The 26,848-nt window shown below is 59.6% G+C and overlaps 1 protein-coding gene across 7 annotated transcripts in view; it reads left to right on the forward strand.

Moving 5' to 3' along the window:
* The window catches only part of NAV1 (neuron navigator 1), a 232,671-nt gene that overhangs the window by 115,649 nt on the left and 90,174 nt on the right, over nt 1–26,848 (forward strand). For all 7 annotated transcript variants that reach the window (XM_051820452.2, XM_070055083.1, XM_051820456.2 and 4 more), the window contains 2 exons: nt 20,174–20,276; nt 23,666–24,031. In XM_051820452.2, the coding sequence (XP_051676412.2) occupies nt 20,174–20,276; nt 23,666–24,031 (469 nt within the window). The remainder of the gene's footprint in view (nt 1–20,173; nt 20,277–23,665; nt 24,032–26,848) is intronic.

Here is a 26,848-nt window from a genome sequence, read left to right on the forward strand (position 1 = left end):
CCTCGGGAATCTCTCTGCCTCTCACCAAGCACCTGTCTGGGTATTTTCTTTTTGGATGTCTTGCCCTTGGCCTCCCGGAGAGCCTGCACACGGCAGCTCAGCCCGCACCCATCTGGCCCTCCCTGTCCGAGGCAGGAGCAGGCTCACTTTGGGGAGCCTTGGCACAAACCCCATCGACAGCTGCTTCCTTGCTCAGTGCGGGATCTCCTTCCTGGGGCCAAAGGTATTTCGCGGTTCTGTGAAGTTAGCCATTAGCAGAGACCAGTGCTTTCCCCTCTGCTCTCAGGGGTCTTTCCGAGGGGGCAGCAGGAAGGTCTCCTTGGGTTGTGTATTTAGAATTACGTAAATGAAGTGTGCAGTGACTGGCTAGTGGCCCTCCCTCCAAGGATGTCACTCTGAATCCAAACAGGTTTCACTGGTGGAGGCCGGGCGGCTCCGACCACGCGGTTTTCTGGATTGCTTTCCTTTCCTTTCCTTTTCCTTTAAGGAAGTGGTTGGACATGGGGAAGGCTGTGTCCTGTCAAATCAAATCCCCACCCGACCTCGTGTATCAGTGCACTTCAGAAAGGTCGCAGAAAGTAGAATTGAAAGATAAATTAGTTTTGTTGCCAAAAATGTTGAAATCCATGCATAGGAGGGATCTTGAACCCATCGTGTATTATGAGAAAATTGTGCATGGATTTCGGAGCTGGTTTTGTACCTGAATAAGCTTATCTTTTCATTCCATTCCCCCACCCCCGGCATACACCTGCTGTGCGTACACCTGTGGTGCATCTGGCCCTGCAGCTCTGTGCCTGCAGCGAGGTGGGCAGGTGGGGGAGTGTGCAGCGGAGACTCCTCTAAGTTCCTGGCCCGGGGGCCCTAGGTGGACAGGTTTCCACTACCAGTCACGACAGCACCACTGACTGTCGGCTGAGCTCCTGCTGGTACCGGGTACTGGGCACCAGGGCTAGCGCTTCACACAGAAGTAGGGGCAGGGGTGGCTGCCTCTCGGGAACCCTCATCCCATACTGGAGTGCCTGGGAGCAAGTCCCGCCTCCACTTCCCATCCAGCTTCCTGCTAGTGTGCCAACGAGGCGGCAGGTGATGGCTCAAGTACTTGAGTAACCTGCCACCCATATGGGAGACTTGGCTGGAGTCCCGGGCTCCCGGCTTCGGCTGGGTACAGCCCTGGATGTTATAGACGTTTGGGAAGTGAACCCCCAGATGGAAGATCTCTCTGTGTCTATTGTTCTGCTTTTAAAATAAGGAAGTCAAAATTAAAATTTTTAAAGAGTTTTAATTACCTCCACCTTTGAACTTCAGGATTCCTGGGTAAGGTTACCTGTCTCATGGTGGAGCCAGGATTCGAACTCAGATCCCACCCCATGCGTACCCTACCCCTCACACCTGCCTTGGTTCTGAGTAGTGGGGGCCCTGGATCCTATTCTCCTGGAACCCCACCCCTTCCTGAAAGCTGTGTTCATTTTGCACCGGAAGCAGGCTGGGGAATCCCCGCACAAGCCAGACTGTGAAGTCCTCCTTGGGTTGGGGGCGGGGGGCTGTGGAAGCACAGGCCCTCACGTGCTGGATCCCCCAGTGCTGATCCCACGGGACATGAGGGAGGAGACGGCGTAGCCACTTCACATCCGACTGCCACATAGCCCGAGTGACGGTGCACAGTGCCACACACGCTGGGTTAACCCAGCCGTATTTTTTGTTCAAGCGCTGCATGCTCTCGGCCTGCCCTTGGCCTTGGTGGTCATTCCTAGCAAGGCCGCCAGCTCCTCATTTAAGGAGGCAGGGACGGCAGGGGTGTTCCGGGCAGAACGAGGCCTTCCTTGCTCTCCGCGCCTGCTTGGTCCTGGGCTCTTGGCTCTCAGAGGCCCACAGTGCGGGAGAGGGGATGGAAGCCAGGTGGGTGCTTGTGGGGCAGGTAGGCTGTGACGTCATGCAGCTGCCAGTCTCCTCCCCACGACCCCGTGGGACCCAGGACTTCCTTAGGGAAGTGAGTTTTTTTTAATTTACTTTTTTAAATTGACATAAAATCGTTGTGCATTTAATGGGGCACAGTGATATTTCCATATATTCGTACAGTGTAAAGTGGTGAAGCCAGGCTCACAAGCATTTCCATTTCCTTGTTTATGTCAGAAGCCTCACCTCTCCTCCAGCTCTTCACGAAATACACAGAAGATCCTGGGGCACTGTCACCCCGCGGTGCCGCCGGAGCTGACTCTTCGCATCTGGATGTCGCTTGGCTCTATTCAGATGGCTTCTTGTAGCTGCCATTAGGGAGAGAGAACACGTGGTATTTGTCTTTCTGGTTTTGTTTTGAAAATTTGAAAAATTTATTTATTTATTTATCTGAAAGGCAGAGTTACAGAGAGGCAAGGAAAGAGGTCTTCCATCTGCTGGTTCACTCTCCAAATGGCCACAATGGCCAGAGCTGTGCCAATCCGAAGACAGGAGCCAGGAGCTTCATCTGGGTCTCCCACGTGCGTGCAGGGTCCCAAGGACTTGGGCCATCTTCCACTGCCTTCCCAGGCCAAAGCAGAGAGCTGGATCAGAAATGGAGCAGCCAGGACTAGAACTGGCGCCCATATGGGATGCTGGTGCTTCAGGCCAGGGCGTTAACCTAACTGCGCCACAGCGCCACCTCCTGTCTTTCTGGTTTTGACTTCAGTTAATGTGATGTCTTTCACAGACATCCAGGAAAATAAAAAAAATTTAAATTTATTTGAAAGCATAGTTACAGAGAGAGAGGGAGAGGGAAAGACACACAGAAACAGACACACAGACACACACACACAGAGGTCTTCCGCCCACCGGTTCTTTCGCCAAATGGCTGGGACTCCATCCAAGGGTCCAAGCACCTTGGCCTTCTGCCGCTGCCTTCCCGGGTGCATTAGCAGGGAGCTGGGTCAGAAGCAGAGCTGCGGAATTGAGCTGCTATGCAGTGTCGGCGTCAAGGCAGCTGCGTGACCCACTGGGCCACAGCACCAGCCCCTGCAGTGTGTGGAAGAGGGCTCGGAGGCTCTCTGGGCTCTTAGAAGTGGCGACACCTCCCTGCCTGGGTGGCTGTACACGGAACACGGGCCCCGCATGGCCGCTCAGAGCTGAAACGCGGCCCCCCCAGGGTCTGCACGCCCTCCGCGCTGCTCAGAACCCCGGCTTCCTGGCTTCCAGCTTTGCACTTAGGGGACGAGGCTCAGATGTCACGCCATCGTCACTGACGCCCGCCCCCAGAACGCAGTTATTCAGGGGATTCTGAGAGCCAGCGTAATTAGTCCAATTAATCTCTAGCGATGAATTATTCTGTCCGATAATCGTCTCCGGAAGTGGAGGATTCATTAGCGACTTCGACTGACAGCAGGAGTCAAATGTCCTTTTATCTCTCCTCCCTGTCTCTGACTTGACAAATGATGGAATGGCCCTGCCTCTCCCTTAAAGAGGAGGCTGGGACCTGGGTGAGTGGATGTACTGCCTGCTCCACACGCACCCTTGACCTTGACTGTTGGGTCTCAGTTTACCCAGTGAAGACGTGGGGAGAACTGAGTGATTAACCAAGTACCTCCCAGGAGGACTGCTGGGTAGACCCCGGGGAAGACAGGTCACCTCCATCAAACCCCCAACCTAAATTTGGGAAGAGATGAGTGGCCATGGGCAGTGAGCAGCCCCCTAGCACGTGTGCCCTGTGAGGGCTCTTAGAGCAGGTGGCTCCGGGGGCATAGCTGTCTCTTCCGTGGGCTGTCCAGGGCACCCTGGCAGGCTCCAGGTCGGTGGTTGATGGCTCCTAGCATTCCTGGCCCTCTCCCCAGAAAAGAATGCGGGCCAGGGGTACCAGACTCTGCATGTAATTCCTGGGTGGGCAGCATCTCCAGGTGTTCGGTTCCTGGTTCCTGCCCTGGAGGCAGAGTGAGGAGGCCTGCAGGGCAGGAGGAAGTGGTGCGATGCTGGGTCCGCCTCGACGCAGGCCATGTTTCTTGGTTTCGGGCTGTCCTGAGTGTTGTTTACTGGCGTCCCAGTCGCCTTTCCCTCCCAAGTCATGACATTGCGGATGTCTCCAGGCACAGCCAAAAGTCCTTGTGGGACAAAGTCCCTGTTTTCTTCCCAGAGGCCCTCTGCATGGCACAGCCCCAACAGAATCTGTGGTTACTTCTGGGTGGGAGAATCAGCGAAGGCTTCCTGGAAGAAGCTGGGAACCAAATTGGGAAGGCAGCTATGTTGTTAGGCATTTTTTTTTTAATTAAGATTTATTTATCTATTTGAAAGGCAGAGTTACAGAGAGGTAGAGGCAGAGAGAGAGAGGTCTCTTCCATCTGCTGGCTCACTCTCCAAGTGGCCACAGTGGTCAAAGCTGCGCTGATCAGGAGCCAGGAGCCAGGAGCTTCCTCCAGGTCTCCCATGTGGATGCAGAGGTCCAAGCACTTGGGTCATCGGAAGTACCTGCTTTCCCAGGCACGTTAGCAGAGAGCTGGATTGAAAGAGGAGCAACTAGGACTCAAGCCGACCCCTAGGAACTGTCTGAAGACTCCACGTATGCGTGCATTTCAGAAATGTTTTGCAGCAAAGTCACCGTTTCGCCACCAGCGTTACGGCGTGCCCCCTGAAGGACAGGAAAGGGGGCGGCTTCCTTGTAGAACCCCCCCCGGCCCCCATGCTCCTTCCCAGGGAAAACCTGAATATGGCCTGGGACACCTCTCAACCCAACCCATCGAGAAGCCACCGCCAAGCACCAGGAGTTGGGGCACCAGGTGCAGCCTGCTTGCGTCCCTGGCTGTGGGCGGGTGGCCGGCCTGGTGTTGCAGCTGGGCGTCCTGTTCCGTGCGAGGTCAGCCCCCGGGTCTCCGTTCATCCTCGATGTGCGGCTCCCTCTCCCGGACCATGTCCCCTTCCCTCTACCACGCCCTGGTCCTTGGCTCTCAGCTGCTGTGTGGCTCAGGGCGTCCCTTGTCTGTGCCGCCTGGTCGGGAACTCATCCACTCACAAGGTTAATGAGCCGGGGTCACGGGCACGGGAGATACAGCAGTGGACACAGCAGAGGTGGCGGCCAGGTGTGGATGGGGAGAAGCGGGCAGGCGGCTGCGTGACAGCCAGGAATGCTGAGTGGTGGGGTCCCTGTCCCCAGAGAGCTGGCTGAGAGGCTCTGGGGACTTTGCAGGGGGAGCAGCTTGAGGGCGGGCACTCGGGAGCAGTGCCAGACAGCGCCGGTTCAGAATCAGGGACGGGGAGTTTTACTGCCCTTTCATTCCACGTGTGTTATGTTGTATGTCCAATAAAATATGTAGGTGTGCCTGCCCAGGGAAAGTCGCCATGGCTCTCTCCTAACAGGTGTCTATGACGGCCTGGAAAATTCGAGGGAGCTCCTGGTTGCCATCAAAGGTGTTTACGGCGCCTGGGGAGCCCCTGCCCTCTGAGTTGTGTCTGGCCGGCAGTGGTGAGGCCAAGATGTCAGCGAGGAAGACCGGGACTCAGGGGGGTCACTGGGCCTGGGTCTGAGTCTGCCTGCAGGGGACCCGCGGTGGGCGCCACCGAGAGGGCTTCAAGAAACACGCAGGCTCGGCTGTCGGGGAGTGAAGCCCAGGGCATCCGGCGACTGCTGGTGCTGGAGTCGTGCAAGGCCAAGACTGGGACGGAGCTCGGGAAATTGGGGTGGGGAGGGCTCCTGGGGGAAGCGAGCTGGAGTGAGGGCAGGGAAGGGGCTGCCCTGTGGCAGATGGGGCGGCAAGGCTGCCTCCCTGCCCAAGCACTAGCCACAGAGGCCTGTGAGCAAGTTGGGTGGGTGGGCAGTGGGGCTGCCCCGGGGATGCGTTTGGTCAGAGGCACGGAGGACCTGCCCCAGCTCAGGCAGCAGGCCAGCCGTCGGCCGACCTTTACCCTGGAGGCAGTGAACATGCAAGGATATGTGGGTGACAGAGGGACACACGGGCTGTGGTGGAAGTCTGAGCCAGGCACCAGCAGGGACCCTGAGAAAGGGCGAGCGATTGCTACCCTGAGGAGGAGCCAGGCGTGCACTCGCGGTCGCCCAAGCACTGTTTCCCAGGCCCCGGTGCTGCTGGGTTGTCTGTGGGCTGCCCGAGGAGGTGGAGTCCAGGGGGAGTCGAGGTCAGCGGGCAGCAGAGACTGGAACATGCTCCTGGATATGAGGGGCTCAGAGAGCAAACACTCAGGAGCTGGAAGGAGAAGTGGTTTCTGCCCTGGCCCAGGAAGGCTTCCAGGAGGAGGCATGACCTGAACTGGGCCGTGAGCGCTGGGGACATGCCACCAGCAAGGAAGGCCCCTTCGATGGGAGCAGCAGGGGGTGGCAGGAGCAAAGGTGCAGAGGGGGCAGCGGGGGCAGCGGGCAACTGGCTGGACTGGCCAGAGGAGGCACAGCTTTATCATGGAAGGCCTCGAAGGCCAGGCCGGTGTCGCCTGAAGTCTCTGCCATGTGCACAGGCCCAAGGTTCTGTGGGTGGGATGCGTTCTCAGACTCCAGGGACTGGAGGCGGAGACCAGGGCCTGCCTGAAGCCACCGGAGCCATCCCCCAGCCTCCAGCCAGGGCTCGGGGCTCCTGGCCAGAGTTCTCTGTCCCTTGCGTGTCCCCTGGTTTGGCTTCCTGGGGGGAGGGGACACGCAGAGACATCAATTCCGTCAAGACGGCTCTGCCTGTCCCCACAAGCAAAGCCCTGGTCTGCTGTTCCCATGGCAACCGCCTGTCAGCGCCAAGCAGAAGGAGGTGCCGGAGCAGGGAGCGCTGGAGGAGACGGGCGGCAACCCCCCTACGCCACCCCGTCATCACTGGGGACTCCCCCTACTGGGGTGCAGGAGCACAGGCAAAGTGAGGGCAGTGGTTAGGAGGACTGGAGGCTGAGGGGCACCCTTTGTTCTTGGAAGGAGGGAGACAAAGTGCAAGGCGCGGGCAGCCGGTCCCCTACTCTGCTCCATCCTCCTTCCCAGCCCGGGTGCCCTCATTAAAGATAGATGGCTCTGGGGAGGGTGGGGGCAGGGGTCACCAGCTGCTGGGGGTTGTTTGCAGGCAGGAGGCAGCCGGGGCCACCAGCCCTGACCACAGAGGCTGGAGAGGGCGTCCCAGGGACCAGCGTGGTGGTGGTCGGCAGCACGTCCGTCCCCAAGAGCAGAGCCATCCTGTGGGAGTGTGCGGGGTCTGTGTGCCGGGGCTGTGGGCACTGGCAGGTTGCGTCTGCATTGAAAATCAGGGAGGAGGAGACACAGACTCCTGACTGGCGCCTGGGAGGAGCACGGCAAACAGTCCCAGCCCTGCCGCTCAGCTGGGACCCGAGGTGACCTGCGGAGCAAACTCCCCTCACACCCACCCCCGCGGAGGTCGTTGTGGTCCTGGCATACAGTAGACGATTAATCCGTGTTATTTGCCTCCTTGCTGCAAAGGTAGAGATGGATGACATACAGTCTGTCCTGAAAAATGTGTATGATGACTTGGGGCGAGGTGGTCGCGCAGTGGTTAGGCTGTCATTCGCGTCCCATATCCGGGTGCCAGTCTGAGTCCTGGCTGCTCGCCTTCCTAGATGGAGCTCCAGGCTCCTGGCTTCAGCCTGGCCCAGCCTTGGCTGTTGAGGCATTTGAGAAGTGAACCAGCAGGTGGAAGATTCTCTCTCTCTCTCTCTCTCTCTCTCTCTCTCTGTGTGTGTGTGTGTGTGACTCTGCTTTCAAGTAGATGGAAACAAATACACGTTTTTTAAGTTATTTGTGGATTTTGAAGGATTTCTTACATCAAACTTTCCCTCAATTTCATTTTTCCATGAACTTTTTTTTTTTTTTTTGACAGGCAGAGTGGACAGTGAGAGAGAGAGACAGAGAGAAAGGTCTTCCTTTGCCGTTGGTTCACCCTCCAATGGCCGCCGTGGCCGGCGCGCTGCGGCCGGCGCACCGCGCTGATCGATGGCAGGAGCCAGGTGCTTCTCCTGGTCTCCCATGGGGTGCAGGGCCCAAGCACTTGGGCCATCCTCCACTGCACTCCCTGGCCACAGCAGAGAGCTGGCCTGGAAGAGGGGCAACCGGGACAGAATCCAGCGCCCCGACCGGGACTAGAACCTGGTGTGCCGGCGCCGCAAGGCGGAGGATTAGCCTAGTGAGCCGCGGCGCCGGCTCCATGAACTTTCTAAAGCACGCTGGTACTTTAAAGAATCAGGTTGGCCAGACCCTAAGTCCCACCTACCTCTCCTCTCTGTCTCCTCCCTCCCTGAGCCTGGCCTCGGCCTCACTTCACATTCACCCTGACTTCGCCTATTCTGTGCTCAGGCCTCTTGGCTGGCGTTGAGCGGATTGGGACGGAAGATGAATGGTTAGTAGTGACACCTGGCCTTGCCCCATCCACCCGGGGCTCGGCCTCCCCACTCCTGCACCCAGGGCACTCCCGACCACCCTCTCCTCTCCCAGGGCCTCACTGGGACCCCTCCCAGCCCCCTGCCATCCTGGTTCAGCACGCACAGTGGGGGCTCCCCCTCGGCACACCCCCTTCTCTTCGGAGGGCTCCAGCAGTAGTGCTGGCCGCCAGCTGGGAGGAAGCGGGGTGCGTGGCCAGGTTCCATACAGGAAGTGTGTGTTGTTGCTAAAGTCGGCCATGGCTTTGTGGCTTGGAGGACCCCGTTAATCTCTCCAGACCTGGAGATCCTTTTTCCTGGGAATTTGGCTCCATTTAAATGGTGAGCTAGTGACGGCAGCACGAGGCCTGGGCCCCCAGGGCTGCATCAGAGCTTGAGCGAGAGCTGGGAGAAGCCCTGGTGCCTCTTCCTGACCCTCCTGGGGCTCGCTTCCCCTGGGGTCTGCAGGCTGTCCAGAGCGGCCCCGCACAGGGGCCCGAGCTCTCCTCTGGTCCTGCCCAAGACAGAGCTGCTGTACCCTCCCCACCTCCCTCTTCTGCCTTCCGCTTGCCCAGCTCTTAGCCCGGTGGGAGCAGCAAGAGAAACTGAGGCCCAGCGACACAGAGCAGCTTGGTTCCAGGCTCCAGGAGACGCTGGGGCCGGGACCCAGGAGCGGCTGCTTCCAGATGTGGGGGGGCCCCTTGGCTCCTCCACCCCCAGTCCCACGCATGTGCTCCCCGTGCAGGAGCGGGAGAGAGAGGGTTGGGGGTGGGGGTGGGGCTGAAGCCCTGTCTTTGGCCGCAGCTGGTTCCTAGGCCCGTGTCAGAACTGGGTGACAGAAGCAAGCGCTGATGGCCCGACCAGGCCGCTGAGCACAGCCGTTGGACTTGGCGGGCAGGCACACACCCTGCCTGCCAGACACCCCAGGAAGGTTCTTCCGAGGCCAGAGCTGTGCAGGTTCCAGAGCTGGGACAGAGCCCAGCGGGGAGAGGGGGCTCCCTCGAGGAAGTGCCGGACGGGAGTCGTGGCTGCCAGCAAGGCTGCGGCTGGCTGGCGGCCCTGCGTCTTGGGGGTGGGGAATGCGTGGCCTGGCCTGCAGCCTGTGCCTCCCCCGTCTCCTGGCACTGCTGTATCTCATTCATCCCACGAGTCGGGCCCCGCCTCATCCTGCGATCTGCGAGGAGTGTGGGTCAGGAAGGGCCTCATGGTGTCCGGCTGTCTCGTCTCCGTTGTCATTTTGAATTTATTCTGGGACAAGCATGGATTTCAGAGGCAGACTTGGAGTGCAGCTCACTGCTCTACCGCTTACGTAAGCTGCGTGACCTTAGGAAGTAAACTGGCCTCTCTGAGCCAAACGTGGAAGACAAGCAGTTCTGCGGCTTCGGGGCTGCTGAGACGGAATGGACGTCGGGGTTTGCACCTGCTCAATCGGGAAAAGGCCGGCTCCTGGGCTTTGGCCCCAGAGTGCACTGCCTGCTGTAGCAAGCCTTCTTGTTCGCGACTCTCCGCCTCCTTCCTGGGAGCTCACCTAGCTCCTCCTTCCTTCCGTTCGTGCTTTTGTCCGAGCCTGGTCCTTCCAGTGGGCGGTGTGACCAGCCTGGCGGCAGATGGGCTGAGCCCAAGGGTCCCCGGATCGCTGACACAGAAGGCCTTCGCAGAAAGGGGAGCCCCCCAGGGAGGCAGCCAGGCAGGGCAGATGTCAACTCTTTGACACAGGAGCAGATGAGCTGCAGGCAGAGCCAGGGCTGGGGGAAGGGGCAGCCTCCGTGGGTGGAGAAGCAGCCCCGCGTGGAGCGTCCCTGCCCCAGCTTTCTCCCTCCGAGTTCCTAATCCCAGCCTCCCCCCCTTCACCCCCCAGCTTGGTGCTAGGAGCAGCAGGCAGTGTCGTCTTGAGCAACTCATTGCTACTGGAAGGTTCTGGGAGAGAAGTGATGTCAGGGGCAGGCCTGAGGGTGAGGGCCTGGGCTGGGGGTGAGCGTGGACAGCATGGGTGTGGCTAAAAGGCCAGAGTATCCAGAACCGAAGCCCAGCCTCACCGTAGCTGCTGTTTCTCTTCTGCCACGAACCCTGGCTGTGTTCTCTGGCAAGTCTTTGTCTCACCCACTCTGGGCCTTGGTGTCAGGGCCCACGGACCTCAAGACAGGCCCCTCTGTGAAATGAACCTGGAAGTGCACCAGGGCTGGCGGCGGCAGGGCAGCCCGGCCGTGGCTCCGGAGCACTGTCCAGTGGAGCTCTCCGAAGCAGTGTGATGGTTGCTGTCTGTGCAGTCTCTAGCCAATGTCAGGACGTGGCCGCTGGGCACTTGAAGTGCGGCTCATGCAAAAGAGGACATGAATGTATTCCTAAAGCTGTTTAATACAAAAGATGCTCCCGTCATTAGTCATTAGGAAAATGCAGACTAAACCTACGATGAGGTGTGATTGCATGCCCACCAGCGTGGCGGTAATAAATAAGGCAGTCGGCGACACGTGCTGCCCAGGCTGTAGGGACATCGGGACGCGCACACACTGCCTGTGGGGTCGAGAGACGGTGGAGCCAGCCCAGCGGTTCCTTAAAACCTTGAACGCAAGCTCCCCTGTGGTCCAGGGCTGCACTTCCAGGCAAATACCCCAGAGAGTGAAACGTGTAGACACGTGGACGTGGGTTTTCACAGCAGTGTTCACAAAGGCGAGAAGTGGGAATGTCCCAAGTGCCCACGAGGTGACGGCTGCGTCAGCGAGCCGCGGTGTGTCCATACGGCAGGGTATGGTCAGCCGTGGACAGGAAAGGCGCGCTGAGTCAGCATGCTGCGGCCCGGAGGGACCTTGAAAACCCTGTGCAAAATCAAAGAGCGGTCAGCACGGCTGCCTGCTGTGAATGTCCAGGACAGACAGATCTGTAGACAGGAAGTGGGGTGGTGGGGGCCGGGGTTGGAGCAAGAGACGGGGGAGGATGACCACTCCTGGGTACAGGGTTTCTTTTAGAGGTGATTAAAAATATTCTGGAGCTGGACCGTGCGATGGTTGCACGGCTTGCAGATGTACCTGAAACCGTTGTGTTGCACAGTTTCAAAGGCTGGATCCTGCGGTTCTTTGATTTGTGTCGTCTGCAGAAGTGGGTACCACTGCCTCCGACAGTGTGGGTGGCGCCAGAGACCTGGGCTGGACCCCTGGCTTTGCCACTAGCTGCTGTGCTTCCTCACCCCCCCCCCCCCCCGGGCCTCTGTTGTCTCCTCTGTCAGCGGGTGTCGTAACTGGACTATCCCAAAGGGTTGTCACAGTGTTGAAACGGGCTCAGGTTCAGGAAGCTTCCAGAACAGTTCACCTGTACTCCTAGACTAGCATCCCTGCTTTCACGGCCAGAACTCCCGGGCCACCTCCAAGTGCAGCCACACCTGCTCCTCGCCCCGCCCCCTCCGCTGTGTCAACTGTTGCTATAACAACCACTCCCAGCTCCCAGCAGCAGGCAGTTCCTTGGAGGAGGACGTCACGTGAGGTTCTGGGCAGCGTTGCTAGTGGGGAACAGTTGGCAGTAAGCTTTGAGGTTCACGGGCCAGGCGGGAGAGGCGGGGCCTGTCGTGGCCCCAGGTGTCCCCCGCAGGTGTCCAGGTGAGAAGACCGGATCCGTTCCTGCACCCGCTCTCCCATCCTGGAGCCCGGCACTCAAAGGGAGATGGAGAGGGGCGGGGACCAGCCCCAAGCCCTCCTTCCACACTGGGCTGGCGGCCGAGCGCCCCCTCCTGGCCTGCAGCCTCGGCCTCCACTGAGCTGACTAGTCCTGGGAAAGTGGCTGCAGAGTCCTCCACGCTGTGCACAGGGCTGAGCTGTCCCCCAGCTGGGCGTTGGCCTCATCCCATCAGCTGCGGCGGGGAGGGCACCCTCCGTTCACTTCCTGCCCCCAGCTGCAAGGTCTGCCGGGCTGGGGATGGGGGCAGGGTGGGGGTGACCACCCTCCCTCCTCATCAGCCGGAGTCTTGTAAACTCTGGTCCTGGAATTGGGCTTCTCACTGGTCCCCGGAGCCCCTTCTTCTGCCCAGGACCCAAGCTCCCAGAGGAGGTGCTGCAAACGCTCAGCTGTTTTCTTAGGCCCCGGTGCAGCCAGGACAGGAGGACTGGGGTGGGAGGTGGACGGATGGCAGCCCAGGGAGTGCAGAAAGCCTGGGAGGAAGCAGCTGTGCAGACAAGATGCACAGGAAAAAGCACCCTTGAGCGGCTGCCCCCAGGCCCACGTGCACACAGCTGCCCGGCTTGCCAGGACCACAGCAGCCAGGCCGCGGTGAGGACCTGCGCTGCCTTGTGACCCTGCTCAGCAACAAGCCCCAGGGACTGTGGCTGCGCTGGCCGTGGGTGGCGTCCTTGGGCTGCGAGGCTGTGCAGCAGGTGCTCTGCAAAGCCTGCAGATGGCGGCACAGTCTCCCAGGAGAACACACCGTGTGCTGGTGCCCGGGGCGTAGGCATGGTCTGAAGGCCGGGGGCACTGCCCAGCTGCCCGGAACGAGCGGTGATGGACGTCCTATTCCATCAGGACTTCCCCAGATGGAACCTGTGGGCTGCCGAGTCAGTTTCTGGGGGTGCCGCACCAACGTGGGTACCTTTAGCACACTCGGAGGGGGAGGGGGAAGATGCTTGCTGGGACTTCAGCCAACACACAGCCGTCAAGCTGGCTAGGGGCTTGGGGATCCTCTAACCCCACTCCCTTAGGTGGGTGGGGAACTGAGGCCATGCAAGGGGAGTAACAGCTGACCCGTGTGTGCCCTCGGACGGCCAAGCCAGAGCTCTTTCTTTGCTTTTAAGATTTATTTTATTTTTTTGAAAGCGTTACAGAGAGAGAGAGAGGTCTTCCATCCGCTGGTTCACTCCTCAAATGACCGCATTGACCAGAGCTGAGCTGATCAAAAGCCAGGAGCTTCTTCCGGGTCTCCCACACGGGTGCAGGGTCTCAGCTCCTTGCCTCCAGCTGCACCGCAGGACCGAGCCCCTGCCGACTGCATGGGCCCCAGGAAATCCACGCAGGGAACCTGGGGGATCCTCAAACCCGGCCTCGGGGCCGTGGGTGGTGACCTGGAGTTTATGTCCAGACCAAGGTGGCCCGCAGTGCTGTGTCTGGAGTTTGAAGGCTCACGGAGAGGAAGGATGAAGATGGTTCGGGTTCCCAGACACGGTCACGTCGTCAACAGAACGGCTCGCTCGGCAGCCAGCGGTCGTGACGTGCAGGGACCACCCCTGGCGTCCTGTGCCGCCGTGGTACTGCGTGGTGCTGGGAGAAGGCGGCCCGGGACTGGGGAGTCTCCTGGTTGGAGAGAAGCTGGTGTTTGGAATGGCTTTTGTCAAAGCGGTATTTGACGTGTGTGTACAGGGACCCCAAACTGTGACGAATTTCAGAACTTAGGGGAGACGTGGAGCCCATCCTGGGGGTCAGGTAGGGTCAGGAAAGAGGGTCTTTCCTTCCTGGGAGTGGTTGAGTGTGTGTGTGGGCGTGTGTCTGTGAGTGTGTATGTATATATGAGTGTATGTTATGTGTGTACATGTGATTATGTATGTGTTTATGAATGTGAGTGCATATATGTGACAGTGTGTGTATCAGTGTGATTGTATGTGAGCATGTGAGCATGTATGTAGGTATGTGTATGAGTGTGTGTATATGTGAGAGTGTGTGAGTGCATGTGTGTGATTGTGAGCATGTGTATGTGTGTATGAGTGTGTGATTGTGTATGAGTGTGAGTGCATTATATGAGTGTATGAAAGTGTTATGAGTATGAGTGTGAGTGTGTGTGTCCATTTGTCTGATTGCATATGAATGTATGAGTGTGTATGAAAGTATATTATGAGTGTGTACATGAGTATGTATGGTTGTATGAGTGTATTTGTACATGTGTGTGTGCATATGTGTGTATCAGTGTATGTGTGTGACTGAGTGTGATTGGGTGTGATGAGCGTGTGTATATGCATGTGTGATTGTGCATGTGTGTATGAGTATGGGTGTGAGTGCATATGAAAGTATTATGAGTGTGTGTGTGTTTGTGTGGGTGGGTTTGTCTGTGTATGAGTGTTGTGCGTGTGTATGAGAGTGTTATGAGTGTATGTATGTGTACATGTGTGTGTGAGTGTGAGTGTATGAGCATGTATCAGTGTATGTATGAGTGTGTGTATAAGAATGCGTGTGTGAATGAGCATGTGTGTATATGAGTGTGTGTATGAGAGAATGAGTGTGTGAGTGTGTGTGTGAGTGTTGCTTGGAGCCCCCCATTTCTAGGACATTTCGTCGGGTCTGGATCTGTGATTGGTACAAGCCACCCTCCGTGGTTCATTTGTGCTGGGATTCATCCCGGGGTGGCTCAGCCCCTGCCCAGTGCATGGAGCGAGGGCAGGAAGAGCGCTGGGCCAGAAGTGACCCCTGCCCTGCCCTTCACCCTTGCCCTCTGTGACCTGGGCGAGCCCAGGCTTGCTCTGGGTCCCAGGGACAGGTTGCTTGTCCCTGTCAGAACACTAACAGGACAGTGTGTGCTGTGGTGGTGGGAATGCTGTGACTTTTTTTCTGTTAAAATATTTGTTTCTTTATTTATTTGAAAGACAGAGCTACAGGGAGAGGGAAAGACAGAGAGCGAGCGAGAGATCTTCCATGTGCTGGTTCATTTCCCAGATGGCTGCAGTGGCCGTGGCTGAGCCAGGCAGAAGCCAGGAGCTTCATCTTGGTCCCCTATGTAGGTGCAGGGGCCCAACCACTTGGACCATCCTCCACTGCTTTCCCAGGTCATTAGCAGGGAGCTGGATTGGAAGTGGAGCAACCGGGACTCGAACCAGCGCCCATGTGGGATACTGGCGTCGCAGGTGGCTCTGGAACGCTGCAACATAAAGCTTCTTTCTGGGGGCTCATGTCTGTCCCTCCTGTTGGCTGCCACCTCGAGCAGCCACTCACAGCAAGAGCCCGTGTAGAGGCTCCGTGGCCTCTGTGTCTGCACTACTCGCGTGGCTTCTGAAACGCCAGGGCGGGAATTCAGGCTTCGGCAGCCGGCTTTTGCAGTTTGCTTAATTGTCAGCTAATAATTAATACTTCCGAGAACAGGGAATGTGGCTGCTGGGTGATGGATCCCTTGGAGCCCCTCCTCCCAAGTGTCCTGAGCCTATAGGGTTAGTTCCGTCCGCTGGGGGCTCCCCCTCCCTCCCTGGAGTGGCCACCGGAGGCCCCCCAAGGCCCAGCGTGTTCCACATCCGAGCCTGGCTCCCAGGGACAGGGGTGAGACGGGGGGCCTCACCCTAACCTCACTGCAAGTCCGAGAGCCTCACCCAGCCACAGCCAGGTCCCGAGAGAATGCTGGGTCCCTCCGAGCTGCACTGTCTTAGGGGTGGGGGAAGGTGTGCACCCCCATTTGCAAGTAAGAGACCCAGAGTCGGCACAGCCGGGGTGTCTGCCCATCGCTCGCCTCCCCTTGGTGCCTCTGACAGCAATGATAGAGCGCCTACTGTGTACCAAGCCCCATACAAATAAGCATGTTATGAATTAACCGTACCAGGTGCTGTCATTCTGTGACATGGGGAAAATGGCTGCAAGGTGAGATGGCCTGTTCAAGGCCAGACTCACGGGGAAGGGGCAGTGCCAGGGCCAGAATCCAGACCTTCCTGTCCGGTTGCCCCCTGTGTCTCAGCTTCTTGTTAGCAAAGTTATGGCCCTGCCCTCCCGGGGAAGCCTGTTTCTCTGTGCACTGTTTCTCAGGGCACCTAGGAAGACCCTGCTTGCCATCTTCCACCCACTGCACCTGGGCCTCCCCCTCCCCTGTTCAGGGGCTTGGAGGCAGGCAAACCTGTGTTGAGTTACCTGGCTCAGATGAAAGAGCAGGGAATGACTCCCAGGACCCTACAGTGCACCTGCGGCTGTGGGGTGTGTGTGTGTGTGTGTGTGTGTGTCCCCAAGCACCTGTGTGGCAGCTGTGTCCCGTCGCTGTTCCTCAGCCCAAGGATGCTTGACGTGGTGGGGCAGTGGGCTCTCGGTGGTCTTGTGTGCGAGCTAACATGTGAAGGAAGAAGCCCTATCCTGCCCACGCCCCAGTGCCTGCTGGGAGGGTGCTGTTCTGCTGGCCACTGTGAGTTGCCATGGTGATGGTGGAGCACACAGGTCCTCTGGCTTGCTCCGTGTGCAGGGAAGGCGTGGAGCGGCAGCCCAGGATGACCGCATGAAGTGTCCCTCACAGACCTCAGTGTACCCCTGGGGCTGCTGGGAGCCCTCCCTGGCCTCCCTCCAGCCCTGAGTCACGCACGCACATGCACACGCACACGCACACGCACACACACACTCATTCTTTGCAGCAGGATCCTGTCTGTAAGAGCTGAGTGGCACTCGAGCCATTCAGAGTAAGGATTGGGGGTGTCCCGACCCGGCACCCAATGAAGGAGGAAGGTTCACTCTGCTGGCCCGGGTGGGGGTGGGGGCCTTGCTCTAGTTTGCACAAAGGGGCCCTGCAGCACCCTGAGCACCCCCACACTGAGGGGCACCAAGGCGTGCCCCACACCCAAACACTTCCTCCAAGGCGTCTTGCCGCAGCCAATCAAACAAATCATTGCACCGTCCCTGGGTGTGATCTTCACAGAGCAGCAGGGGCCTCAGAGACCCGCCCCTCATCCCCCGACCCCCTCACGGGGGTGAGGGGAGAACAGGGTGAGACTCGGTGCAGGAGGGTGAGAGGTGTGGTGACCTTTTTGTAAATGCCCTCACTCATCTTTTTAATCTAAACGTGTGAAGATGCGCCTTCAGGGTCGCGGGTGTGAATGGGAAGTGCTCCCTACCCTAGGCTGTGTCTGCAGCCTCCCAAGCTTCAGAATCCTGGGGCTGTGGACACCTCCCCCAACCCCCAAGAATGTGTCTGTCCCGAGGAGGTTGGAGGACAGCCCCCACCCACCAGACACTCCCCCTTCCCAGAGCTGAGCCTTGGAGAAGCAGAGTGGCATGCCTACGATGACCACCAGGGGGCACTGCCGGGCATGGCGAGAGCCCCAGGGTGTAGCCTCTGCAGTGCCCAGCCTGCCTCATGGGGAGCCCTGCTTGGAGTCTCCTGTGAGCACCTCTGCCCTCCCCAGCTGGTCAGCCCCTCCCAGCCTGCCCCTCTCCAGTTCCTGGGCCGCTTCTTAGGATCCTTGTGGCTCTGAATTTTGGCAAGTCTGGGAGGCTATGGGGTAGCCCCATCCCGGTGCCGACATGGAAATGAGGGAGGTGCTGGAAGGAGTCTTTGGGGAAGCCATCTGGGGAAAGAGGGCAGCGTGGCTTGGGCAGGGAGAGTAGGCAGGTGTCCCAGCCCCCGTCCCTGTCCCTGCTGTGGCATTAGCGTCCCACCTCCCCCCTCATACACACCCCTGCACTGCTCTTCTGTGTGTAAATATTTTCCCCTTTAAAAAAAAAAGACACCTGGCTGGCACCATGGCTCACTAGGCTAATCCTCCGCCTGCGGCGCTGGCACCCCAATTCTAGTCCCAGTCAGGGCGCCAGATTCTGTCCCGGTTGCTCCTCTTCCAGGCCAGCTCTCTGCTGTGGCCCGGGAAGGCAGTGGAGGATGGCCCAAGTGCTTGGGCCCTGCACCCCATGGGAGACCAGGAGGAAACACCTGGCTCCTGGCTTTGGATCGGTGTAGTTCTGGCCATAGCGGCCATTTGGGTGAACCAACGGAAGGAAGACCTTTCTGTTTGTCTCTCTCTCTCACTAACTCTGCCTGTCAAAAAAAAAAAAAAAAAAAAAAAGACATCTTTCTAATACATTGGGTATCCATCCACTTCTTTAAGGAAAAAAAAAAAAGATTTTTATTTTGTTTGAAAGGTAAGGAGGAGACAGAGATCACCCATCTACTGGTTCAGTCCCCAGATGGCCACAATGGCCAGGACTCGGCCAGGTGGAAGCCAGGAGCCAGGAACTCCCTCCAGGTCTCCCACGTGGGTGCAGGGGCTCAAGCAGTTGGGCCATCTTCTGCTGCTTTCCCAGGCCGTTAGCAAGGAGCTGCATCGGAAGTGGAGAAATGCGACTTGAATCAACCCCCATCCACTTCTTAAATGTATTTTTTTGTTTGTTTTAAAAATTGTGGTGACGTCCATCCATTCTTGAAATGCTCATTCAGCACCTGCGTTGTGTGGTCTGGATGCCAGTGGTGGGCATCACATCATATCAGCTTCTTCCTGGGCTCAGCTCTGCCCTGTGCTGCCTGTCAGGTGGGTGACCTGATCTCACTGAGTCTCAGTTTTGTCTTCTGTGAAATGGGATGGCAGCACAAACTTCCCAGAAACATAAGGACTCAACTGGCTGATTCCTGGCACACACAGGTCTCTTGGTCACCTCCTCTGGGGGAGCCCTTCTGCCACCCCTTGGATGGATTGTCTGGCCCAGATTCCCAGTTCTCTGCCCACGTAGGCATTTTAGAACCAAACTTGAAAACACGTTCTCAACCGGTCCATGTTCTGTGCCAAGCCACGAAAGCCACAGAGCCGGGCACAAGGTGACAACAGCCAGGGTAAACAGGCGCTGGCAACCACGGACGACATGCCAGGCTGGGGACAGGGCCCAGGCTGCTGGAGGCCTGCCGGCTGTCCCTGCTGCTCGCCACCAGCACCTGGCTGGGGTGCAGAGGGGGCCGTCCTGGGGAGGCACAGGAGAGGCGGCTGGGTCAGGGGTGGAGGCCGTTCTGGGGAAAGGCCTCTCCCACTAGACAGGCAGAGCTGCTGCCTGCCAGCAGGCCCACGCTTTCTCTTAGGGAACAGGATCTCCTAAGGGACTCCAGAATGTTCCCTTTGGCAGCCGGGGGGGTGGGGGGCCTCACAGCCTGCTGAATCTGGGGGCGGAGTCTTCTTGGGCAGAGGGCTCTGAGCCTGGGATGGGGGGCGGGGCAGAAGCCTCGAGAGCCAGAATTCTCTCGTGTTCTCCAGTGTTCTGCTGTCGTCTTCCTGCCAGTCCCTGACTCCCCTGCGGGAGGATTTGGTTCCATTTAGCAACTCCGGGTTCCAAAGCGAAAGATGCACTTTGGGGCAGGGCCAGGTCCTCGTCATGGCGTCCCGGGGCCTGGCGTGGCGCCCGACACTCAGGCCTGTGTGGGCCAAGCTTTGTGGGATACGGAGAAGGTTCTTTGGGCCCCTTCACGCTCAGGCACCCCAGCCACATGGAAAGGAGATGAGGTGCATCTCCTCTTGCCGCTGGAGTATCTCAGCTGACCGAGTCAGTGTCCTGCCTGGAATGGAATGACCCCTGGTCAGTTGTGTTCCGAGACGGGGCCACACCCGCGCATGGTCCTCGCTGGGCCTTGCGCCACTTGGGTGGGGTGGGGTCTGTCCAGAGCTTGGTGCCTGCCCCAGAGAGCGACTCTCAGCCCCTCCCCCTCCAGCTCCCCTCCAGCCACCCCACGTTTGGGAGGCCTCACCCGGGATGCTCCCCATCAGGCCCGGGGTCAGGTGCATGGAAGCCGACGTGCCCAGCTCCCCAGAGCCATCTGCTGCCGTCTGCCCTGACTTGGCCAGTGTGTCACGTTGGTGGACTCAGTAAGGTTTCCACACCGCAGGCTTTGCAGGATTTGCATCAGGGCGTGGTGCTCCTCCAGGAGCCCCTTGTTAAGGACCTGCCAGCATGCCCCTGCCAGAGATGTCCCAGCTGACCTCGGCCACCATGCCCGTGACCTCTGCTTGGAGGCCCAGGGCCTCCCCCAAACACAGCTAGAGGCAAAGGTGGTGACCTGGGAGAGGGGTCTGCCAGGAGGCCCAGACACAGAAGACCCCGTCTGCAGCCCCAGAGGACTCAAGGGCATGTGTCCAGGACCTTGAAGAGCAGAGGGGCAGGTGCCTAGCACCCCCGCCACCTGGCCCCTCTCTGCTTCCTGACCGCAGCCCCAGCGGCGAGCCCTCTGCCTCACCAGCTCTCCCTGTCTCCCTCCCAGACCCAGAGTCCCAGAGGAAGAGGACAGTGCAGAACGTCCTGGATCTCCGACAGAACCTGGAAGAGACCATGTCCAGCCTGCGAGGCTCCCAGGTGACGCACAGGTGAGCTCTGGCTGCCGAGGGCGTCCTGCCCGTAATGTGCACCCATGGGGGCCAGGCCTGCGGAGCCCCTGCTGCAGGGGGAGGGGCAGCCAGCCACCCCACCAGGAACTGCCACCACCAGTCAGTCTGCTAGGCGCTGGGGTGTTGTGTGTGCGTGTGCGTGCGTGCACACGCATGTGTGTGTGTGTGCGTGTGTGTGCAGAAGCCATCACCAGCTCAGGGTGCTCAGCCCTCACTCTGCCTCCCCAGGCCCTGTCTCCTCATCTGGCAGAGCGGGTAGCTAAACGGCCCCTCCCACTCAGGTTTCTGGAACTCTAGGATGGGTGTTGGTCCCACCCAGCACCTGGCTCTCCTCACTGCTACCACCTGGTGCTGGGGTTGGGGGTGGGCAGAGGCAGCCACACAGTGCCCCCAGCTCCAGTCCAGCCCCGGTTTGGCCTCCAGCTGTGGGGCACTGGTCCCTCGGCCAGCTCCCCGGGGCAGCTCCTGGCCACAGCCTGTGTCGTGACTCACCCCCCCCACCCCCCACCCCCCCCCGCTGGCCCTGCCGCCTCCTCTGGGCTGCCCAGATGAGCTCATGCTCAGCTCCAGGGGGCAGAGGGAGGAGAGCAGACGGCCTGGGATTGCGAGAGAGCTGGGGTGCGGAGCTGGCGGGCTGGGGGTTGATTAGGAAGCCTCCCAGGGGGGCTGCGAGGGGGTTCCTGGGCTGGAAAATTTCAAACACAGTTGGGACGGGGGAGGGGAGCGCTTCTCTAAGCTCCGTGTGCGGCCACACCGGGTGGTATCCAGACGCTCGTGGGATCCCAGTGAGAGACTTCCTTCCCTTGCAAGTATCCCGGGTGTCATGGGATGGCTGAGACTGACGTGGGCCTGAGCTTGGTCCTTGGTAGCTCTCAGCCATGGCCCTGGCTCTTCCTCCTGAAGCCCACCCTTCTCCAGCCCCCTCGGCTACCCCCACCCCTCCTAGACATCTGAAAATACTTGAAATGGTAAGGTCAGCCAGAGCTGCCACCCCCTGGGGTCAGTTCTGCTTGGGACAGCAGGGCCCTGGCTGCTGAAAGTGATCCAGCAGGTCCGAGAGAAAGAGTGGCCGGTGGACTCCCACGGCCTCGGGTCCCTGGCCCCTACCGTCTGTCTCCTGCCTCCATCTCTCAACCCTGAGCAGCTGCCCAGGTGGGGTGTGGCTCTGGCCCCGCTGGGCTGAGTGGTTCAGAGACCCGGTGTATTGAAACCTTAAAACATCTTCTGGCCCTCACCCAGGGAACTTGGAACATCTCTCCATGCCAAGTTCCCGCCAGCCTCGTGCCCAGGAAACCAGAAAGTGCTGGGTAGCAGAGAGGGTCACACCCCAAATGACTCACACCTCAGGGCAGGACAGAGGCGGCAGCCCCTGCCCCCAGGGAGGCAGGACAGCTGACCCCAGGCGGGGCTTCACCAACTCTTTGGAAAAAGCTGGCCCTGGGGTTGGTGCTGGGGGCACAAAAGGCTTCTGCCTCCTTTTAGAGAGGAACCAAGAGACCCGAGGCTGGCTTTTCTGTTCCCTGTGCACCCAGAGCCGCTTCCTCTCTCAGCCTTTGGCTATTCCTGTTCCGCACTTTGATAGCTGGAACTACTGCAGGCGGGTGGCAGGGTCTGGCCAGGCCTCACAGGTGAGAGGAGGAGCAGCCGCGGCTGGGAGAGGGAGGCCCACGGGCTGATAGGGGGTGAGGGCGGGGGTCCGAGCCGACGAGGCCCAGACCTCATGCAGCTGTGTGCCGGGCACCGGCACCCTGCAAGCACAGCCTTCGCCCAGGGTGTGCTTCCGGTGAGTCTGGTTTCAGCCTGAATCATGACAGAGGCTCCTCACCGGAACTGGGCTGCTTCCTGCGTCTGCTGCTTGTTGTACCCAGCGAGGAGACAGGTTGGGGCAGGCGGCTCAGGTGGCCAGCAAAGGCCGGCCTGGGGTGGGGGTGGGGCTGGCACCGTAGGTCTAGAGACAGTTTGGGGCTGCAGAGAGCTGTGCAGGAGGGGCCGGCCTGGAGCAGGACGGAGAGCCCCTGCCCTGTGTACCAGCTTAGAGCACAGGGGGCGCTGGTGAGCAAGGCCAGCCTCCTGGAGGCTCTGTGCAGAGCTGCCACGCAGCACCAAAGGGGGCTTGAAGGGCCCTAGCACCCGAGGCACGGGAGCTGGGAGTGGGCCCCGGGAGGAAGCCGCAGTGGTCGCCGATGCTGTGCCCAGCCCGGGCTCCCCGGCTCGCACCCAGAACTCGGCTTCAAGGCCGTTTGGCTCCCTCCAGTTCCGCTGATCGAAACAGTAGAACCAGTGTTCCCAGGTCCCATAGACGTCATTTTGCAGGATTGGCTTTCTCGTAGGGAACCCTGTAAAGACCAGAGCTCGGTGTCCCACTCCTGTCCCCGCCCCGTGAAGTGACCAGATACGCGTGTGTTCACAGAGCAGAGCTTTCCCTTGCCTGCTGCGCCCCAGGCCCAGCCCCCAATTCCTCTGCTCCCCAGCTGGTGTGGGGCCCAGACCCCAACTCACTCACTCGCCCCTGTCTGGCTGTGGTTGGGCAAGTTATGGAGACCCCACCTAGGGGGGACTTGGGGCCCTACTGCTCGGCTGGGTGGAATTACCGCCCTCAGCCTGAACCCGCATCCAGGCCACCCCCAGCCAGATGCTGGGCAGTTCTCCTCTCTGCACCCCCTGGCCCCTGAGGGGGAGAGGTCCCCGCCCCCGCTAGCATCAGGCCCCCAGCAGTTTCCTGAGCATCATCACAGGGCCTGAGCCTTGGGGTCCCACATCCTGCTTCCTCCATGTCCTCAGCCTTCTCCCCGCTCTGCCCTGCACCTGTGCCTCGCACCCGTCTTCCTGGGGACCTGCCATGCCTCTCCGGTCTCCGAAGCTTTCCACACACACACACTCCAGGCTTTTCTGGGAATCCACTCCCTGATAGAAGTGACGGCCACACCCTGAACCAAAACAGTGACCAGGGCCCCGTCCCACCTCCTCCAGGAGGTCTCTCGGCCCCCTCCCGTTCAGTGAGCACCTTCTGTGTACCAGGCGCTGAGTTTGTTGGATCCATGTGACCCTCACAACTCCATGACATAGCTCTCATACTGCTGCCCATTTCACAGATGAGCAAATGGAGGCTTTGCCGGGTCTGTTACTTTCCCTGGACTCACTTACTAATAAATGACAAGAAAGGACTCAAACCCAAGCAAAATGCCACAATCTAGGCTCTCGGGAGTAGACTGGAGAATACATTTTTCTTTGACAAGCCGAGATGGGATGTCACGAGGCTAAGACACATGTGGCAGCCTTGTGGGGCTGGGGGGCAGATGGTGAGGGGCTGGGGGTGCAGCGGCTGCCCCCAGGAATCCAGCGGCAGCCCCCCTTTGCTCTCCGCCCAGCTCGCTGGAGATGACCTGCTACGACAGCGACGACGCCAACCCTCGCAGCGTGTCCAGCCTCTCCAACCGCTCATCGCCTCTCTCCTGGCGCTACGGCCAGTCCAGCCCGCGGCTGCAGGCGGGCGACGCGCCCTCAGTGGGGGGGAGCTGCCGCTCGGAGGGGCCGCCGGCCTGGTACATGCACGGGGAGCGGGCCCACTACTCCCACACCATGCCCATGCGCAGCCCTAGCAAGCTCAGCCACATCTCCCGCCTGGAGCTGGTGGAGTCCCTGGACTCCGACGAGGTGGACCTCAAGTCTGGCTACATGAGCGACAGTGACCTTGTGGGCAAGACCATGACAGAGGATGACGACATCACCACCGGGTAAGTGCAGTCCCTTGGATGCCTGGGAAGGGGCTGGAGAGGCCGGCGAATGGGCGCGGGGTGGTGGCGTCCATGTGACCCCACTCGAAATCAGATAAAGGCAGGGCCTCCATTGGAGGATCTGATTGGTCAGTGAGGGTGCCTCCCTCTCATTGGCCTCTGTGGCTGTCGTTCTCTGCTGTGCCCCACCCCCTTCCCTGGTCTTTGGCCCACCAGAAAACTGGCCCAGAGAGTCGTGAAAAATTGTTCTAGTTCCGGATTTTCTGTGAACTCCGTGCAGACCTGGGCAGCCTGACTGCTTCCCCGTTGTTGCTGCCGAGAGGAGGGAAGGAGTGCAGGGAACAGTGCGATCAGACAAGAAGTAGTAGTGGGGGCTCTACTTCCTTGGCCAGGAATCCCAGCCACCTTGTCCCCCCACCTTACCCCGTGGTAAGGTCCCTGGTCCCTGCTCACCCACCCGTAATGTGACTTCCTAACCCCACCCCAGTCTAGAACCCCCTCTTTCCCATCCTTTACCCTGCAGGGACCCCCTCTTGTCTTCCGCCTAGGTGAGCGGGTGGGCCGTGGAGACCACCAGGAAAGGGATGACAGTGTGGGAAGTGAGGGGAGGGGACAGGAAGAACGAAGCACTGGGCACGCAGGGGGTCCTAGCAGACTGCCCCAAGCCCCGCAACCAAGGAGCTACAGTGATTCTAGAAGCTTCTCTGAGCTGACTGCCCCTTCCGGTCTGCCTTCTTGGTTTGCTGGGACCACACACGTAGCAGCAGCACCACTCCCCCTACCTCTCAGAGACTTAATAGTAAGATATTTCCTATCTAACTGCCCGAGCCTGCCTCTCCCCAATAAAATCTCGGACTGCAGGGAACAGAGGCGGCCTTTCCTCGGAAGAGACCCAGGGCCAGCTCCGGGCCATCCCTGTCCCCACCCCCGCCCCAACCCTGGGGATGAACTTGGCAGGGTCTGGCCAGGGCCTGGCCAGCTGCTGAGGCAGCTCAGGAGCAAAACAAGTGACGCAGGAACAAGCTGTTTACTGCCTGCGCAGTCCCCGGGGCCAGCCCAGCCTCACGCTCAGACCCGGGAGAAGTCAGCCAGCGCGCAGGCCCCCGGCCCCTTTGAGGTCAGGGGCCTGTGCTGTGCAGCGGGCAGAGCCCAGGTGTCAGGGGCTCCGCCCCAGGAAGTTCCCGGGTCCCTGAGAGCTCCGCGCTGGATGGGGCAGAGGCCGGCACGACCTGTGGGGCCAGGGGCTCCTGCAGACCCCCGGGGACAGGAAGGACCATGGCCCCAGCCCTGCAGCACTCCCAGGCTGATGGGGGCGACAGGACCCTCGTCCTCCGGGTGCTCCCACACGGCTGGAGGTGGGGGTCCTCTGAGTGTCCCGTCCTGCTGCCCCTCGGCGGGCATGGCGGAAAATCCCATAGGTGTTAGGAGGCACAGGCCCTTGCCTTAGCCATCCCACTCTGAGGAGGGGTCAGCACGGCTGGCCCTTAATTAGCTGTGACCGTGGGCAAGTCAGTTAAGTTTTACTGGTCTGTCTGCTAAACAGACCCGCTGTGTCAAGTGCCTGGAATCACCCCTGGCTCACTGGAGGTTAGCTCGGAGCATTCTGCTGTTGGTGTTGTTGTTCGAGTCCCAGACGATGGAGACACCCGTCGCTCAGCCTCGGCAGCAGGGATGGATCTGGTAGCCCTGGGGGCTGGCGTGTGGGGACGCGGAGTCCTGGCAGCCTTTCCCTACCCTCCTTCCTCTGCATGGTGTGTGTGCTTCTGAACCGGTTAAAAAAAAAGAAAAACAGGCCCCTGAGGCTGGCCTGAGTCAGCCCTTGCCCGCCGTGCACACCCGCTGGCTAGAGTTTGCCTGGGCAGTGGACGGTGAGCTGCTGGCATCCAGCGCCCATCAAGTGGCCCTCTCTGCAAACCACGATGCCGTGCCACGTGGTAATTCCACGTGTGTTTCTGTGGCCAGCCTTTGGCGAGCAGTGGCCCTGGACACTTAGAGTTTAAGTGTCATTAGTATCGCCAAACACGGCCATCCAGGAATGTGTTTGGGAAGTCAGCGTTGAGGGCATCCATTTATAATCCCTGGTAATTTTTTTTTATTTTTTTATTTTTATTTTTTGACAGGCAGAGTGGACAGTGAGAGAGAGAGACAGAGAGAAAGGTCTTCCTTTGCCGTTGGTTCACCCTCCAATGGCCGCCGCGGCCGGCGCACTGCGGCCGGCGCACCGCGCTGATCCGATGGCAGGAGCCAGGAGCCAGGTGCTTTTCCTGGTCTCCCATGGGGTGCAGGGCCCAAGCACCTGGGCCATCCTCCACTGCACTCCCGGGCCACAGCAGAGAGCTGGCCTGGAAGAGGGGCAACCGGGACAGAATCCGGCGCCCCGACCGGGACTAGAACCCGGTGTGCCGGCGCCGCTAGGCGGAGGATTAGCCTAGTGAGCCGCGGCGCCGGCCCAATCCCTGGTAATTTTAACGTGAGCAGCCACTCAGGAGTTTTTGTGGCTATGGTGTATGTGTGTGTGGATTAGGGAGAAGGCACCCCAGACTCCAGCAGGTCTTCCGGTGAAGACGTCAGGCCTTCAGTCTCCTCTTCCTCCTACCCCTCTCATCCCCACTGTGGTTTCCATCGGGTGTTGCCATTTAGAAGATGTCTTATGCCTACGAAAATTGTTTTTCCTATTCATGAACTGGGGAGGACTATTCCCTGTGGGCCAGCCTTCAGCACTGCCCTGCTCACCCGTGTGGCCATACCCCCCATCCATCCATTGGCTGCCGCCCACTGCTGGTCTCATCCTGGAAGGCCTGGGTTCAAGTCCTGGCC

Source organism: Oryctolagus cuniculus, chromosome 13 (assembly GCF_964237555.1).
Source record: "Oryctolagus cuniculus chromosome 13, mOryCun1.1, whole genome shotgun sequence".
NCBI lineage: Eukaryota > Metazoa > Chordata > Mammalia > Lagomorpha > Leporidae > Oryctolagus > Oryctolagus cuniculus.